General features: G+C 49.2%; 5 protein-coding genes across 5 annotated transcripts; 2 read left to right on the top strand and 3 right to left on the bottom strand.

Moving 5' to 3' along the window:
* Positions 1-357: 357 nt before the first annotated feature.
* On the bottom strand, positions 358-1,341 carry ANOM_007317 (EI24 domain-containing protein; the record flags this gene model as incomplete). The annotated part of the gene is made up of 3 exons (XM_015552573.1): positions 358-588; positions 646-1,223; positions 1,291-1,341. The coding sequence occupies 3 exons, from the start codon at positions 1,339-1,341 to the stop codon at positions 414-416; spliced, it is 804 nt and encodes a 267-aa protein (XP_015405482.1). The 3' UTR covers positions 358-413.
* Positions 1,342-5,058: 3,717 nt separating this feature from the next.
* Positions 5,059-8,228, bottom strand: ANOM_007318 (translation initiation factor 2; the record flags this gene model as incomplete). The annotated part of the gene is made up of 3 exons (XM_015552574.1): positions 5,059-5,255; positions 5,328-8,127; positions 8,205-8,228. 3 exons carry the CDS (start codon positions 8,226-8,228, stop codon positions 5,104-5,106), a joined length of 2,976 nt encoding a protein of 991 aa, XP_015405485.1. The 3' UTR covers positions 5,059-5,103.
* Positions 8,229-8,556: 328 nt separating this feature from the next.
* Positions 8,557-9,868, top strand: ANOM_007319 (putative mitochondrial carrier protein (Ymc1); the record flags this gene model as incomplete). Its single annotated transcript, XM_015552575.1, has 5 exons — positions 8,557-8,662; positions 8,861-8,872; positions 8,920-9,056; positions 9,144-9,776; positions 9,833-9,868. 5 exons carry the CDS (start codon positions 8,557-8,559, stop codon positions 9,866-9,868), a joined length of 924 nt encoding a protein of 307 aa, XP_015405486.1.
* Positions 9,869-10,355: 487 nt separating this feature from the next.
* ANOM_007320 (mitochondrial 37S ribosomal protein uS2m) lies at positions 10,356-11,951 on the top strand (the record flags this gene model as incomplete). Its single annotated transcript, XM_015552576.1, has 3 exons — positions 10,356-10,452; positions 10,629-10,841; positions 10,921-11,951. 3 exons carry the CDS (start codon positions 10,356-10,358, stop codon positions 11,949-11,951), a joined length of 1,341 nt encoding a protein of 446 aa, XP_015405488.1.
* An 895-nt stretch (positions 11,952-12,846) lies between these two features.
* hel10 (putative high expression lethality protein Hel10) lies at positions 12,847-14,021 on the bottom strand. Its single transcript, XM_015552577.1, has 2 exons — positions 13,536-14,021; positions 12,847-13,469 (listed from the first exon to the last, which is right to left on the bottom strand). The coding sequence occupies exons 1-2, from the start codon at positions 13,832-13,834 to the stop codon at positions 13,163-13,165; spliced, it is 606 nt and encodes a 201-aa protein (XP_015405487.1). The 5' UTR covers positions 13,835-14,021; the 3' UTR covers positions 12,847-13,162.
* Between the last annotated feature and the right edge of the window lie 2,945 nt (positions 14,022-16,966).

Consider the following 16,966-nt stretch of genomic DNA (forward strand, 5'->3'; position numbering starts at 1 on the left):
TGACTGGCTGAATCAGTCGATAGCACTGTCAACAGAGTTTACTACCCTTCACTTAGCTGCGTTAGCAGTGCTCAGGGGTTCCCAGTCCGCCACCTCTCAAGTCACCGAGTCCAAGAAAAAAGGTGGTGGATCATCGGTGGGGACTGAGCACTCCCTGGAAAGCCCCTCAATCTCGTACTCTAAATGGGAGGACGATAATAGTCTAGAGTAGAGTACAAGACGACTATCAAGCTAACAACCCAAACTAGATGACAAATACTTAGTCGGTCTTCTGTCCGAATCAGGTAACGGTTTCTTATATGTGTCTGTCCCCGTATGGTAAACAGAAAAAAAAGAAAGAAAGAACAGAAAAGACAAGGTGAAACATCTAGAACAAAAAAGCAAAGAAAGAAATAATTCTAGGCAAAACAGGTTTATATCGTATTGCCGTCATGATACTCGTCCGCTTCATCAGGTCTCGCTCTCCCTATCAGATCGCGCTTGTTCTCTAGATCCACGGCCCAGAGTGCTGAGCCAACGGCAGTCGACATCAGGAAAAACATAGACAAGGGCGGGACCAACTGAAGGATCAGAGCAACCGTTCCAAACCTGGCGTGACCATGGTTAGCAAGTCCCTGTGGATCAGCAAGGTCGAACAACACTCACGTAGTATACTGCAACTGGCGACGGCGGATTTTCTCTTTTCTTTGCTGCTTCGAGAGATCTAACAGTTGGAAGTACCGCCAGTGGTGAAACGGACCCGCTCGATACCCTGTGAGCAAGAGAAACATGGGCGTCCCGGCCACGGGAATAAAGTTTAGAGGGAGGAGGACAACAAACTCCACGATCTGTCGCAGAGAGAATGGTGCATAGACGGCACTATGGATCGGCTTGCCCAGCCGTTTGACGACATCATCGCCTTGCGGATATAGGACCCGCGAAGTGGTGACCAGTTCCCCGTGGCCCTCATTCACTAGGACGGCATCGAAGATATCCACCAGGGTTTCATCAACAAAGAAGGCCTCGAATAGTGCGGCCACAATTGCAGCACCTTCTCCTAAGACCAGGACTGCTCCATTGACCCAAGCACCACGGCCTTGAAAGATAGAAAGAAAGGCGACCTGGGGCAAATAGGTAAAGAGGAACAGAATCACATAGATGAACGCCGAAAGCAGAACAATCGGAATTAGACGAGTCTTGAACAAAGGCCACAGGAAACGATGCGACGCGAAATAATACACACCCTAGATAGATGCGTCAGTACGGGGTAGTCACAACCAAGTATACCTAGGCAGCAAGCATTGCACTGACGCGAAGAGGATACAGCCAAGCAGCTCTGCTAGGATCTAGCGATCGGGCCATAACGACAAGCCAAGTCAGAGTGCACGCTAAAAGAAACCACGCTGAGATCTATTATACTAAAGCTAAGGAGATGGATCAGCACGCTGACGGAAGCGATAGTACTTCGTCACACGAGATGATTTCATGGATATCTTGCGGCTATGGACCAAGATCCGAGGCACATGATCTTATCGATAAGCCAGGGCGGTCAGGGCCACAGCTATAAATTGAAATTCTTTTCATCGGCCCACGAATTTTTTTTCTTCTTCCAAAATTAAACTGAACACACCTCCCTATTCACTCTGAGGTTCACAACACCATGGGCCCTTGGAGGGGAAATGGGAGGTTAGAGTAACTTGCTGCCTTACCCCAAATTCTTCTTCTTTTTGTGGAGCGTTTGGAAATATTTACAGCGTACACCCTTAATTTTTGCGTTGCCTGGTGTAAATTGGCTAATAACCACAACCACCGAGTTAACCCGTACGGTCGTTCATGACATGTAGAATTTTCTCCAAGCTATTGACAACCGCTGTCGGTTCCAGGCCTGGCGCCGCACTGTCCGCCCATCTTTTCCCAGACCGGTCAATCCAAATGACTTTCATGCCCACGTGGAGAGCCCCTATTATGCCGAAAGGATTGGAGCTGATCACCCAAATGTCTTTCATTTCTGGCACGCACTTTCCCATCCTCTGGGCTGTAGACCTCCGGTGCGGGCTTAATTTTCTGAACGTCATCGACGCTAACAAGGTCTCTTCATGTCTCTCTATGGTGCGACAGTGGGCCAGACCGAGGGATGGGCTTGGATACTATATTCGAAGTACCATTGATGAAGATAATGGGCATCACATTCTGAGCCCTTGCCAGCTGACATCCGGAAACGTGACCATGTTGTGATGCACTCGAAGCAGCTTTTTGCGCCTTGTGTATGACTTCTTCAAAGGATATGTATCGTCCTCGCAACAACAAAATGAGCCGAGGCTGGAAACGAAGACACTAGCATAGCTCACACATGCTATTCAATCGTCACGTATATTCAAGATGGGTAGCGCCTCCACAAGTTACAATTGACTGAGCATGGTCTTTGCCATAACTGACATACTCCGGAGTACTGTTCCATGTCTCCGGCTATGGATCCGGGCGATAGTATGGTACACGAACACCAGGTGGATATTCTGGACCAAAGGATTCTCACCGTAATTTCACTGTTTAATTAAATATCTGGAGTTCTGTTTGAGGATGAAACAGAATAGACCTGCGACAGCAGTTTCAGGTTTAAACCCCACGGAGAATGCGAAGGATGACGGGAGATGTCAACCGAAGCTCCGATTCAAATGCCTCCGGGCTCCATGCCGAAACCCTGACTCCCCGGGATTTCCGTAGTCTAACTAGGAAGGTTTCGCGCTGTGTCTCAGCACAAATATTCAGAGAACAGTGGGGATATGCGTGAATGAAGGGGACAGAAGAACCCTCGGAGCGCTCTAAAGCGACCATGTCGACCAAATTGACACGCACAAGAAGCTCTTCAGTGAATTCAGTCCTATCCTACACTCCGTACGCAGATTGGCAAGTCCTCTGGGCAGAGGGGTCGCTTGGTATATGGGGCTTGAAAAAATTTCAAAACAAATGCCAGCTACCCAGCAATTAGAGGAATGCGAGTCTGTCGCCTTAGCCACATGGTCAAACTGCCTTGGAAATACGAGATGCTGAAAATTATAAGCAGCTGTTTGCACTGTTTTGCAAGGCACTTGACTATGAAACCTATGTGCTCAAAGGCTTTGAACCCAGATTGCCTACAATAATAAGGCCTTGATACATGCATAGAAATGCAGTAAATATATCTATGCAAGAAGATTATCTCATAAATTAATCAATTGAATATCTTCAATCCATCTGGTGGCATTTCCAACGTATACACATACATCCCGAGATATATATACCGGCATTTACACCCATGACCCATACAATCGTAGACGTAAGTCCCAATAGTTCCATAATATTGGAGTGTAGTACTATACTTATGGAAATTCAAATAATCCTACGAGTTTAAACCCTCAAGCCTTTCCGACACCCGTTTTGCTAATCGAGACTGCCCAACAGCATAGACCAGCAACAGCCGGCTTCACAAGCCATAACCCACAGTCAGACTCGCCACGTAAAGGCTTGCTACCATAGCAGTATAATAGCATATCTGGCAGTAATCTTTAGATAATCGCGCACTAGTAGACGCCACTAGGGACCACAGTGGGGAGTCATAGCCTCACCCAATACAGGCACCACGGTGGAAGTATTCTGATATCACTATGGCTACAATATACGCTAGCTGAAAGGCTACTACTGGACGCAAGATTATCAGGTGAGTTCACAACAGCCGAATAGTTCCGGTACTCACGGAAACTACAACCTAATTCATCCATCATCAATGGACCCCCAGGAGAACCCTTCTAGGCTTCTATATGTTCTTTACGTACTGCTAGGGGGGTGCTGTGGACCTTCGCGGCCACTTATTAACTAGTAGTACCCTGTGTGGACTATGTCATCGTGCATTGGCATTAGGGATACCTGTGCATCACATACATCACATAGAACTAGCTAACTAGCAAGTAAGCAAAACCCGAAATACATGCCATTCTCATTCGTATAGTGGACAAGGTGTCTCCCGGATAAGGCATCAAATATGTTCTATGGACGTCTCATAGTGAATGAAAAGAAAGAACTAACATTCATGAGGAGCTAACGCTAGGCTAGGCTATCAAGCCTGAAAGATGTTATCTCAATCGTCCATGAATAGTACTAGTGATACATCCATCCACATAGCACAATCGCGTTATCAACGTCTCTTCATACATCTCAACCAACACCCTTCCTTTCCCTTCCTTTCGTCCGTCTGTTCTAAAAACAGTACAGTTTGATTGACGGTACGCAACGAACCCAAAAACAGAGCTCGATTCACCTTGAGGTAATCAGAAAATAAGTTTCTATGAGGCGAAGATGACGGGAACCTCGGTCCCCTTCCTAAAGGAGATACCGGTCCGGAACCCTAAAATGGGTCTACAACGTAAAATCCCAAACAATATACTTAGCAAGTGGATCGACGCCGCATTTGTAACGTATGCCAAGGCACCGAAGCTATTTGGCAATAGCCAGTGCCTGAATTCGGAACCGTTTTCCTGTTGTGGAGATGGCGGCCGATCTTTTTACGTGGTGGGTTTGGGGGGAATTTTTTTTACTAGCGTGTTCCGGACTATTGATCATGACTCGGAGGCTCGGAAAACGTATACGAGAGGGTCGATGGATTCATCATGGATGGCGTGATTCTTACTGGGAAGGGTTGGTGGATCTGGGTAGGGACTAATTGTTGCGTTCAAGTTTGGTTATGGGACTGTGCTCATCTGATGGATACGATCTACTGTTCGTATTCATTTCCACGGTGGCAAGGAGATTCGTATCGGTGCATTTGTAGTTGAGTATGGTGCCAGTATAACCTTACTACTATACATAAAATTGATTTTGATCAGATATCTATGTAGACCACTGCGTCGTAGTATATTGTACATGAGAACTGAATCTCCGTGAAGCATAATGTCCCGCAGCTTCTGCTGCTACCCTTCATATCAATCAAAGACACCGGCCCAGATGCAATTATACATGTAAGTCCCACATTTGGAAAGAAGAGAAGAGTCCGACGATCCGCAGTCAAAACGCCAATAGCAATACAGTAACCAGAAAGGTCATAAGAACGGTAAAAATAAAGCTTGCGGATGGATGGATGGGAGCAGAGAAAAATCAGAGGTATCTCTTCTCGTAGATCTCTTCGTAGCACTGAACGTGGTCACCGACAGCGAAGCTAGTCCAGCCTTCGAAGCCGATACCACATTCTGTGTCCTTACGCATTTCAGTCACGTCCTTCTTGACGTTCTTGAGGGAATTGATAGAGCCTATAAGTACATGATCAGCTTCCAGCTCGCAGAAACAGGGTTTTACGTAGTCAACCGGGACGGGGAGCTTACCATCAAAGATTGTTTCCTGGCCCCGTATTACTCGTACCTTCCTGGCCTTGTTGATAGTACCATTGCGTACCTTACATCCGGCAATGGCTGTCTTCTCTCTTCCCTTGAGCGTGATCTCGAATACCTGTCCAATCTCGGCTTCTCCAGTGACACGGTGACTCACCGACGGAGGTAACTGTTCGCTTAAGATTGCTTTGACATCGTCAATGAGTTTGTAGATAACGTTATGATCCATGATTTTGACCCCCCGAACTTCTGCCATACGAGACATGGCAGGGTCGATGGGCATATTGAATGAGACGATATGGCCGTTGGCTGAGGCTGCATGCTCAATATCGAACTCACTGATTGGTCCGACCTCAGAACGGAGCACATTAGCAAAGACTTCGTTGTTACCAATTGCAGTGACCGAGTTCAGGACAGCCTCTGCGGATCCGCCAACGTCGGCTTTGATGACAAAGTGTACTGGTTTAGGGCCAGATGTCTCCTGGACTGAGCTAGCAGCCTCATTGTTCTCAGATTCTTCCTGCCGGCGCCTCTCGAGTAGTTCACGCCGTGCCTCGTTGATCGCCACAGTATCCTGGCCCAGTTTCTGGGTCTCGGTTTTCTCCAGTCGATAGTCTACGACGTCTTTGGCTTGCTGCTCGTCAACAGCCTCGAGAAGTTCAGTTCCAGCAGACGGTTGCTCCCTCCAGCCGTCGACCTCAACTGGCATTCCGGGGGTAGCTTCGGAAATTGCGACGCCCGCCTCATTCCTCAGAGTGCGTACACGAGCCCAGGTTGTGCCTGCGACAATGATATCGCCCGGCCGTAGTGTACCACGTCTGATGAGCACCGTCGCCACACGGCCGTAGCTTTTGGTTGTGCCCTCAATCACCCATCCCTCGGCTTTGCCGTCAACCTCCGCTCGATGGTCAAGAACCTCCGAAAGCGTCACGATAGCTTCTTCGAGTTCCAACATGCCCTGGCCAGTTTTACCACTTACTCCGATCGCTTGCACGTCGCCGCCGTAGTCTTCGACGTGTACACCGTGGACAGAAAGATCCTGTTTGACTTTCTCAAGATTGATATTTTCCTTGTCAATCTTACTAATAGCGACAATAATAGGAACTCTGGCTTCAGTGGCGTGCTTGATTGCCTCAATTGTCTGAGGCTTGACGCTATCATCGGCCGCGATTACGAGGACTACAATGTCAGTGACGTCTGCACCACGGCGACGCATATCCAGGAACGCAGCGTGGCCAGGAGTGTCCAAGAATGTGATGGTCTTTCCAGAGGGCATAGCCACGGAAAAGGCACCGATATGCTGTGTAATACCTCCGTGTTCTGAAGCGGCCACTGACGAGTTTCGAAGCCAATCCAAAATAGTAGTTTTGCCATGATCAACGTGTCCCATAATGGTCACCACCGGTGGTCTGGAGGGTAAAATGGACTTGTCTTCAGGCTCGGGCGCAGATACCAGGTCTTCATCCTCTGCACTTTCGAAAATGGGCTCGAAATTGTATTCGGCTGCGACCAGGCCGGCGGTCTCCGCGTCAAGAACGTGGCTGTATGTGACGCCCTCAAAGCCCATATCTTCCATTTGTTGAACAAATTGCGCAGGCCGCACCCCAATGACATCAGCAAGATTGCTAACGCTGATGAACTCCGGTAAATACAATGGAATTGAGGCCGACTCTAAATCTTTTTGCCGAGCTTTATCTTTCTTCTGCCGTTTGCGTTCCTCGCGGCGACGGCGGCGGTCGTCTTCTTCCTCGTCATCCTCATCAGCCTCGGACTGCCGCTCCCTACGGCCATCCCGGCGCTTCGAGGCCTTTTCAGAATGAGTGACATCGCCGTCGTTATTCAATTTGAGCGATGACGAATCCCAGGACCATGGGTCTACCGGAGCATCTTGCTTCTTTGGCTTCGGTTTGGACTGTCGCTCACGGCGACGCTCGGCAATCCTTTCTTCTCGAGCTTCCGCCTCTTCCTCTTCCTTTTTGAGATCATACACAAGCCGCGCTCCCACAGGCTTTCCCTTATTAGCCATAAATGTCCTCATGGCATTGTCCCGTCTGGTCATTGCTGCGGAACCACCCTGTTCTTGATCCATTTCGGACAGCATCTCATGACCCAGTCTCCGAATTTTCAAGGTTGCTTCTGAAGCTCCAGCTTTGCGCGTGTCAGCCTTGGGGGTTCTCTCCATTTTCCGCGCCGGATTCTTGGATGGCCACGACGGCCAAGCCAAATCTGGTCGCACAGCTTTACAGCATGGGCATGTCTGATGCTTCCCAAAACAGTTATATTGACAGTCCGGGCAGATCCAGTCCGAAGCACGCAGATTCCTCGGTATATATTTGCTATTCACCTCTAAGCCTTTATCAGGCTGCAGGGATTGGCTTTCTCCATCATCGAAAGGACGTCGTCTGTTCTGTCGCCTTGGAGGTCTGTTCCAATCGGCCCGCGATTCCGCTCTACGCTGTGATGCACGCAATTCTTGTTCTTGCAGTCGTCGTTGCTCCTGTTCTTCCGCGGCCTTCTTCGCTAGTAAGGCATCTCGCATCGCTTGTTCTGCTGGACTGAGACCGGCCGGTTTCTGTGCTTGTTTGGTTCCCCAACGAGCACCAAACTTGGGCTTTGGGGTCGCAACATTGGAGCCTTCTTCGCTACCTATATTCGATGGAGAGGATTCGGACGAGTTGAAAGCTACGAGGGAAGAACGAAAGGTCCGCCGGGGGAGGTACGGTAATCTTGGAGAGAAAGGAACATCTCTGTGCCTGGCGGCGCAAGTCCACTCAACACCATGACGGCGGGATAACTGTAGAAGAGTATAATTAGAAATTTGCTTTAGGATACGGACAGCGAAGTCCAATCGACCGTTTGGGAAGTGCTCACCTCCAAAGCCGCACGCCGGTGCATAATGGAGAGACAAGGAGTGGGTTGTCTTGTCACTGGTTTCCCTCGGGGCAAAATTCCGGCCGGTAAGGGAAAGTCTCTCGTAGCTCAGCACAACCTCCGTAATACTTTCCCGCCCGCCTCACGTGCATCGGCGTCTCCGCCGAATCGGAAGCCGCATTTCTCATTGCTTTGCGCCATCGTTTATTCTGATAAGAACATCGGGGGACCTTTTTTTATATTCTACTTTCTCTCTACTCCATTGATTCCTTTTTCTCCCCTCCACTCCTTTCTGCTGTTTTAGCCGTGCCCCAATCGCCCCCGGTTAACTACTCACTGAATCATCGCCATTATGGAAGAGAGGGCACTCGAGGACTTTGAGAAGAGCGACGGAGCCCTGCGCACCATCAAAGATTTGGGTGCTGGTGCAGCCGGTGGAATTGCTCAGGTTCTTCTTGGTACGTTGTTGAGACCGTTATCAGCATCGCAGGGCTGAGATACCCTTCGCCATTGCAATTTATTTTATCGCGTGTAGAATTATAGTTTTTGTAGTTTCACGGGACCAACTATATTTCACGCAGTGTGCTTCTTTCCACTTTGTTTTCTTCAGTGAATTGTGAAATAGCGTTGACGATGAGTTGCTAATCCTCGTATAGGACAACCCTTCGGTATGTACTATAGCCGGTGAGGTAGTGGAGCACTCTAACCCCCGCAGATATTGTCAAAGTGCGGTTGCAAACAACCACTCAGTATGCCAACGCCCTCGACTGTGCGAGCAAGATTTTCAAGAACGAGGGCCCCGCTGCGTTTTACAAGGGAACATTGACCCCCTTGATTGGAATCGGTGCCTGTGTAAGTGTTGCAATAGTCATTATCTTTATCGGAGATTCGGGCATTTCCGATCCGCACGCGGAGAGGATAGGGACTGACTTTAACTAGGTTAGCGTGCAATTTGGTGCGTTTCATGAAGCCCGCAGGCGCCTTGAGGAATTGAACAAGAAGAAATACGCCGATAGCAGCCTTTCCTACGGGCAATATTACATGGCTGGTGGGTTCGCGGGTATCACCAACTCCGTTCTCTCTGGGCCGATTGAGCATATCCGTATTCGCATGCAGACCCAGCCGCACGGCGCAGACCGGTTGTACAATGGCCCTATCGACTGCATCCGTAAGCTCTCTGCTCAGGGAGGCGTCCTGCGGGGCCTCTACCGTGGTCAGAACGTCACCTATCTCCGTGAGATCCAGGCTTATGGCATGTGGTTCTTGACCTTTGAATACTTGATGAACCAGGATGCCAAGCGCAACAATGTCAACCGCGAGGATATCTCCAGTCTCAAGGTCGCCACCTACGGTGGATTGGCTGGTGAGGCGCTTTGGCTGAGCAGCTACCCATTTGACGTGGTGAAGAGTAAGATGCAGTGCGATGGCTTCGGGGCTCAGCAACAGTTCAAGAGCATGACAGACTGCTTCAAGAAGACATATGCTACCGAGGGTCTCGCTGGCTTCTGGAAGGGTATTGGTCCTACCCTGCTGAGAGCTATGCCTGTGTCGGCTGGAACATTCGTCGTGTATGTCTTTCCCCCGATTGAAAACATCTCGTGTGGAAGATGCTAACAACTGGATTTTAGTGTCGAGCTTGCCATGAAGGCAATGGGTTAAATTAACTCCTTGAAATGACCCCCATTGTTCATTCACGTTCTCTTTTTGTTTCCTACCATGAACTATTGATATCCAATTTTCGTTCACATTCAACAGTGAGGAAAAAGCTATTAGATTTCCTTTTCTTAAACACGCACAGTTTGGAGTGGCTTGTTTTGGTCATCCGGTTTTAGCATTCAGGTGATAGATGGCTCAATTTATGGATATGATGCCCTCATGCGTTTTTCTTTTTCTCTACCTCCTGGTCCATAGTACTATTAGCTTTTAAGTTGTATGAAAGGTTGCATTGAAACGAGCATTGCTCCGTTTGAGAAGTTCCCTGGTGACTTTGAATCAGCAGCTTCTATGTAAACTTGATCGAAAGCGCGAGAGGATGCACGAATTGTAAATCTAGTCCGTTGGATGTAGCGTGGATGGGCTGTAAAAATTCCTGCCAGACGACAAATATCAGAAAGAGGATATGTTTATGTGTTTCCTACCTTAAGAGCAAATATGGGGTACTCCGGAGACTGGAGTATGAACATCCAAACGGGTAAAGCGCTGTACCTGGCTGCCTTAGGCACCAAGCTCGCCAAGCCCGACATCAAAAGTTCGAGCGGAAGATAACCCAGGAAGTTATTGCTGGTGGAAATCGGCCTCACAACCTAGCACAACACAATATGATTGCCCGGCAACTGTGTATGCGGCAGAGTAAGTTTAATTACGAATTGCGATCATATTAGTGCTCTTTGAAGAAGAACATCCGCTAATTGTTCTCTGGCCCAGGCCGCCAGCTTCATGCCTTCAACCGCCAGGCTCGGACGCTGAACTCGCTCAACCGATTCTACTCAACTGAACCACCAGTCGACACCACACTTCAGACCCGTATCGGGGAGCGTTCTGCCGAGATCGAGTCCCGCTATCAAAATGATGCCGCTCCTGAGAGAATCTCAAGGAGGCGTGCCGAACAGTTGGCCTGGAAGGCGCGAGGCGAACGAAGTAAGCCTTCGCAATTTTACATCTCGAAAGGGCAGCCATCCTTGGAGAATATCGACTGACTGTGTACACCTCATCATAGGATACAAATTCCAAGACCTTGGCAGCAGCGTGACAGACGCCTACAGACCAGAGGAGATTATCCGAAACCCTCCTAAGCCTTCCGACGTTACCCTCGAACTGCTCCTCGCTTCTCAGACACACCTCGGACACTCAACGTCCCGCTGGAACCCCCAGAACTCGCGCTATATCTTCGGTATTCGAGACGGCGTCCATGTCATCTCCCTGGACGTGACCGCGGCGTACCTGCGTCGTGCGGCCAAGGTGGTAGAGGAAGTCGCAGCCCGCGGCGGATTGATCCTCTTCGTCGGTACACGGAAGGGTCAAAAGAGATACGTGGTCCGCGCCGCCGAACTGGCCAAGGGCTACCACATCTTCGAGCGATGGATTCCCGGCAGTTTGACCAACGGACAGCAGATCCTGGGCCACTGCGAGACTAAGGTCGTGAATGCTATGGATGACGAAATCCCCAAGTACAGGGAAGCCTTGGCCGACCGTTCGGTCCTCAAACCTGACCTGGTGGTCTGCCTGAACCCTCTCGAGAACGTCGTCTTGCTCCACGAGTGTGGCCTCAACAACGTCCCCACCATCGGTGTCATTGACACGGATGCTGATCCTACCCGCGTCACATACCCCATCCCCTCCAACGACGACAGCATGCGTGCGATCGGTGTCATCGCCGGTGTCCTGGGACGGGCAGGAGAAGCCGGTCAACAAAGGAGACTGGAGAACGCAAAGAACGGAGTCCTAACCTACCCACCCGTCACTCCTGAAGACCTCCTCTCCGAAGAGCGTCTGGCCGAGCTCGCCCAAATCGAAGCTGGAAACGCTGCTGCCAACGCTGAGGCCGCCGAACTTGCCAACAAGCTCGACGAGGCCGTGCAGTCCATCGAAACCGAACAGGCCTCGACCCCCAAGGAAGCCGAGCAGCCCACCGAACCCCAACCCGAGTCCCAGGCCCAGGTCCCAGAAACCGAGAAGCCCGCCAAACCTCAACCGGAACAGCCTAAGACGCAGGCCCAGGCCCCGGAAACCCCAGCTAAGGACCAGTAATGAAGAGCATTTCGTTGGCGTTGCTCTCTTCCTGTCTTGATTTCTTTTTCCAACCTTATCTCTCTCTGCTTACGTGTGAGCCTTGAAGCAAACTTATGGGACTGTAACTGTATAGAACATTGTAAATTCCTTGATTCGCCTGGTGTTATAACAAACATGTATTACCAATATGACGCATTTCGTGCCTCTTTTCTCGACCATCGGGTTATGTTCAGTACCGTTTGTTTGTTTCGTCTTGGGAAACAACTATATTACTCTTATCTCTGGAAAGTAATCTTACCTTAGCAACATATAGGATATGCATAATGAATCCAAATAAGATGATCATGGTCGCATATTTCAAACAATCCTGCCAATTTGATGTACCTAGTTTCTCTTGGTAGTGACCTATGTAACTTACCAACCAATACACATAGCACAGATGGAAAAAACCAAAACGCACGACATCATATCGAAAAATAACAGAAACCCGTATATGTCGATCACCATGGAAAAATATCCCGAAGCAAGGCAATCTATTGGGCGGCCGTGCATTAGACTGGAACGTTAATATCGGGGTCATGGCCACGAAACGTTGAGAGAACCCCGCTTCAATTAGGTGGCCTTACTATTCCGGCAGGCGAAGGGAGATAGAGAACGTCGGGAATGCACGAGAATTGCGAGACGGGAGGCCTATCCTTACGATCTGGAATCGCACGGATGTAGGACAAGTCATGCAATTGGTGGTTTGATAGCTGCTTGGGGTCGTGGATTAGGTGACAGGTGCATCCGTAGTGTGGGTTGATTGAGTCCGGGGTGGGGGGGTTTGGTTTTTGGGCTTTTCAATACGATGGAGATCATCTGTAGAAGGGAAAAGAGTCTAATCTTGGCTGTTTACTTTAATGAAGAGATGGAAGCTAATATCCACTTCGATTCAAGTAGACAATAGTCTAATTCAAGGGAGCAAGAGCTATAGTTATAAAAATAAAAAAGGCCAGTGAACAACGCGTCTCATCGTAAGTGAGCTAATAAGCCAGATGTAGCAACAAACTGAATAGAAAACAAGAAGAAGTGTATCCCCAGAACATGTCCATGTGAAGCAAGGCAGAGACAGAAAAACGTCAAGAGAATCGTGCGAACCCGGCCAGCCGAACGAGGTAGAAGTCGAAAGGAGCTAGTTCACGTGTCGTGGAAAGGGATCATCGTGGAGAAGCGAGGTGAACATTGATAGCTTATTTCTTGAAGAACTGGCCAAGCTGGTCCATCATACCGTTGTTGGATCCACCCTGAGAGGGGGGACCGCCATATTGGCTGCCACCGTAGCCACCATACTGTTGTTGCTGCTCCTCTTGCTCCTTCTTGTCCTTGTGCTGCTTCCAGCCGTCCTGTGCGATGTGACCCAAGATAGCTCCACCAACCGCACCGAGGAATCCGTGGTCGGCCTTGTGGCCGGCGAAGCCACCTGCCAGACCACCGGCAAGAGCACCGCCGAGGCCACGTTCACCGTCCTGAGCACCGCCGGGAGCCTGTTCGTCGGATCTGTGAGAATCAAAGTTAGTCGAGTGGTCCAGTAGTGTAAAGGAAGATGCTGGTGAAGATACATACCCTCCGTAGCTACTCTGCTGACCATATCCTTGCTGCTGGCCGCCATAGTTCTGCTGACCGCCGTAAGACTGCTGGTGGTGCTCGGACTGTCCGCCACCGCCGTAGTAGTCGCTGGCAGCGCCGGAGCCGGAGCTACCGCTACGGTTGTATCCCTGATCGTATCCGGAAGACTGTCCGTAGCCACCCTGCTGCTGGTAGCCGCCCTGAGGGGGGTAGCCACCCTGCTGACCGTAGCCTCCTTGGCCTTGGCCTTGGTTGTAGTAGCCGCCCTGCTGGTTGTACTGATCGTAGCCAGACATGATGTGTAGTGTAGAGTTTAATGTATTAAAGATGAAGGAAGTTTGAATGGATGAAGAGTGATGGATGAGTATGAAGATAAGAGTGAGAGAACGGGGCTGTTGGGACCTTTTTATAAGAAGATGGGTTGGCCACTTGATAGGATGATCTATTAAGAGCACAGGGCTGAGTTACTGATGACAAGAGCGAAACAACCCCACCATGCGCCCAAGGCAAATCTTCTTCCCCCGTGTGCCAAGCCCCGATGTTTCCACTTGTACCGGATTTTCAGTACGGGTACTGTCAACTTCCAAGGCTGTGTAAGTATCTGTGTGTATGGCAGTGGCGTCTGCCCGTCAACCTGTCACTCCGTCCTTAGACTCCTTAGTCCGTACACAATCATTACACTCTAGTGTGGTGATTAAGGTGATTCGATGGACGTCCAAGACAGATTCGCATCAAGCGCGCGGGGTGGCTGTGTCACCTGTGGCCATGTGCTGCGTCCCGTGCTTACAGGGCTGAGTAACGCGGCGGTATTGTCATGACCATCTCAGGTTGGACTGATGCCCCGCCAAACTTCGACCGATCGTCACAATGGTACCTTGATCCGGTAACTTTGAGAAAATTCCATCCTACTTGGCCGGTTGCCTACGAACCCAAGGCTCTCGGCGGAGAAATGAATGCCTTTTCAGGTCTAGTGATACAAAGCCGAGACACCACTAGTGGATGTTTGCTGCTATTTCACTGGTGCAGTTGATCCCACATACTCGTCTTGGTAGTAAGAGTACTGTGCAGTGTACAGTTGTACTCATCCCCGCGATACATCGTTAACTACGTACATACATACAGTGGCACCTCACAGCCACACACTGCGGCTGTGCTCTATCAACCACTGCATGACGTCAATTCTTCCATGAATTGCAGGATTCAAGGGTATGATCTTATTCTGATCTTATTCTGATCGTAGCATGAGAATACTGGAAGTTTCTATTCTCGGAACCTCGGGTCCCTGAACAATCAACTTACGGTCCGGGCTTGCCGAACCCTCCGGTACAACTCGGGTGAGTGCATAATGGAGGGGTATTATGCCTACATACACAGTACAGAGTACGTACATACTGTACCAGGTAACACGGTATTACCCATGTTCCTAACAGGCAGCCATATTCTTTACCCATGTTTCTCCCTACAAGGAGGTCGTTTACCGATTTTGGTACGAGTACGTACTGCAATAGTGGGGAGGAGCTAATCTACCAAAGGGGCGAAGATGAACTATAATTGGATACTGTAAGCGCTACTCCGAAAATAGTTTCCAGTATCCCGGGCCTCTCGGTCCTTAGCACCACCCGGTGCAATGAACAAGCAGCGACGAGGGACACCAAGTTCAGGAACACACTGCAAGTATAGCCTCATTGTGCTTGTCCCTGAGTTCTAGACTCTCGGCTGCTTCCGGACTGAGCCACGGCCCCCGATGTTCTGTGAATCGATCTAGCGTCGAGAGCCGCTAGCTACGTAGGGCATACTGATGATCCAGCCATAGATAATCATGCCCCGAACGAAGTCGCCTTGTACTAGTTTCGTCATCGGGCAACATTTCAGCTACTATCGACCAACGCGTGAGGCTGAGTTTCTGTCAACACTCTTGTTCCCCAACGTCTTTGCGGCTCATCAATGTGGCTCAAAACAGTGTTGCCTGTTGATGGTTGGATATATAGTCTGGACATATATCTTATGTATATCACGCATGTTGTGTAACTTCACTGAATGTCTGAGCTCTGTCATCACTTACATATCCACCTCATACATGACTGCCTTATCAATGAATCGGCATATCCCTTACATCTTCAACACTTTGAAGTCAGCATCTTCTTCCCCCGAGAACCTCTGATTGCTATCCTCAAATCCAGCGAGCGATACACCCATGAAGACAGTTAACTTGACTCAGCAGCTAGCAATAGGCTGAACGCGGCGTGATATAAGAGCCTTAATACCAATATACTAGTAAATGTGCAGGTAGTGTATATTTTTTCTGGCACGGTCAAGCATAAAGAAACACAACCAAAGTTTCAACCTATTGTGGTTATTCCTCTGTTTTGGTGGTCGATATGGGCGCCATGAGATGTGGGTATGGTACCTACGCACTCCAGGTTGGAATTGTGGTTGGGCCTGTGATGAATAGCCATAGGTGCTACTAGTAGTAGTTGTGTGTGTATATGCTTAAGCGACTTGGAAACTGCTAGAGTGATAATAGGAATATACATTTTTTCATATTACCTATGGGTTGGTGACCAACATCATACATTGTATTGTATACCCTTGTCTCATTAATTACCATAGCTCCAACAAACAAAATCTCCCTAAAGATGGGATTGGACAAGCAAGCAAGTACTATGAAACGTGACACCTTATACCAACCAACCTTTGGAGACATTCCTGGGGACTCAATATCCTGCTCAAAATAAGGGTTTAAATAAGTGGGGGATGGAACTTATTCGAACATTTCCCCTTTATTATTAGTATTAAAATTCAAATCTCTTCGTCGCCCAAGGCAATAGACCAGCCCTAACCCCCCTATCATCATACTACACAGTGCATACATAAGGTCCAACCTGCCCACCATTACCAGATCTACATCCCGCACGCGCAAACTGCGGGTCACCAGGACACAGGCTTACTCCATCAGTCGAAACATATTTCAAACCCAACCATACCAAAGATCCATCGCGAACGAATAGTAAATATCTCAACTCAAAAACCAGACGTCTGAGAAAAGCCCTCATCATGTGACTTCTGCGGCTGCATGGACGATCAAGAAAGACGGCAGATCCGGATTGGCTCAACGTGTGAAGGGTCATACTAACAGATCCAATCTATTTACTTTTTGCGGGTCGCGCCTGACCTCCGAACATACCACTCGCTCCGTGCTAGCAGGCTGCTTATTGAGGACCTATGACGAATGGCTCTTCAGCCCGGCTCATGGTGTTCGTCGTGGTATCCACTAGATCAGATATAAAGCTGTCCCGTCTTAGGCAGATGACCGGATCATCAACCCCCTTGCGCCGAATGATGTAGGGCTGGCGGAGATAATTTTGCGGTCTAGCATATTCGTGCCGATATTCTTCCATTTTTCTTTTCTTTTCTTTTCTTTCTTTTTT

The sequence above is a fragment of the Aspergillus nomiae genome (assembly GCF_001204775.2).
Source record: "Aspergillus nomiae NRRL 13137 chromosome Unknown contig00200, whole genome shotgun sequence".
NCBI classification, from domain to species: domain Eukaryota; kingdom Fungi; phylum Ascomycota; class Eurotiomycetes; order Eurotiales; family Aspergillaceae; genus Aspergillus; species Aspergillus nomiae.

Coding starts and splice junctions, on each gene's coding strand:
- hel10 (XM_015552577.1), bottom strand. CDS start 13,834: ATGTCTGGCTACGATCAGTACAACCAGCAGGGCGGCTACTACAACCAA. Junction 13,470..13,535: donor CAGCAGAGTAGCTACGGAGG/GTATGTATCTTC, acceptor TGATTCTCACAG/ATCCGACGAACAGGCTCCCG.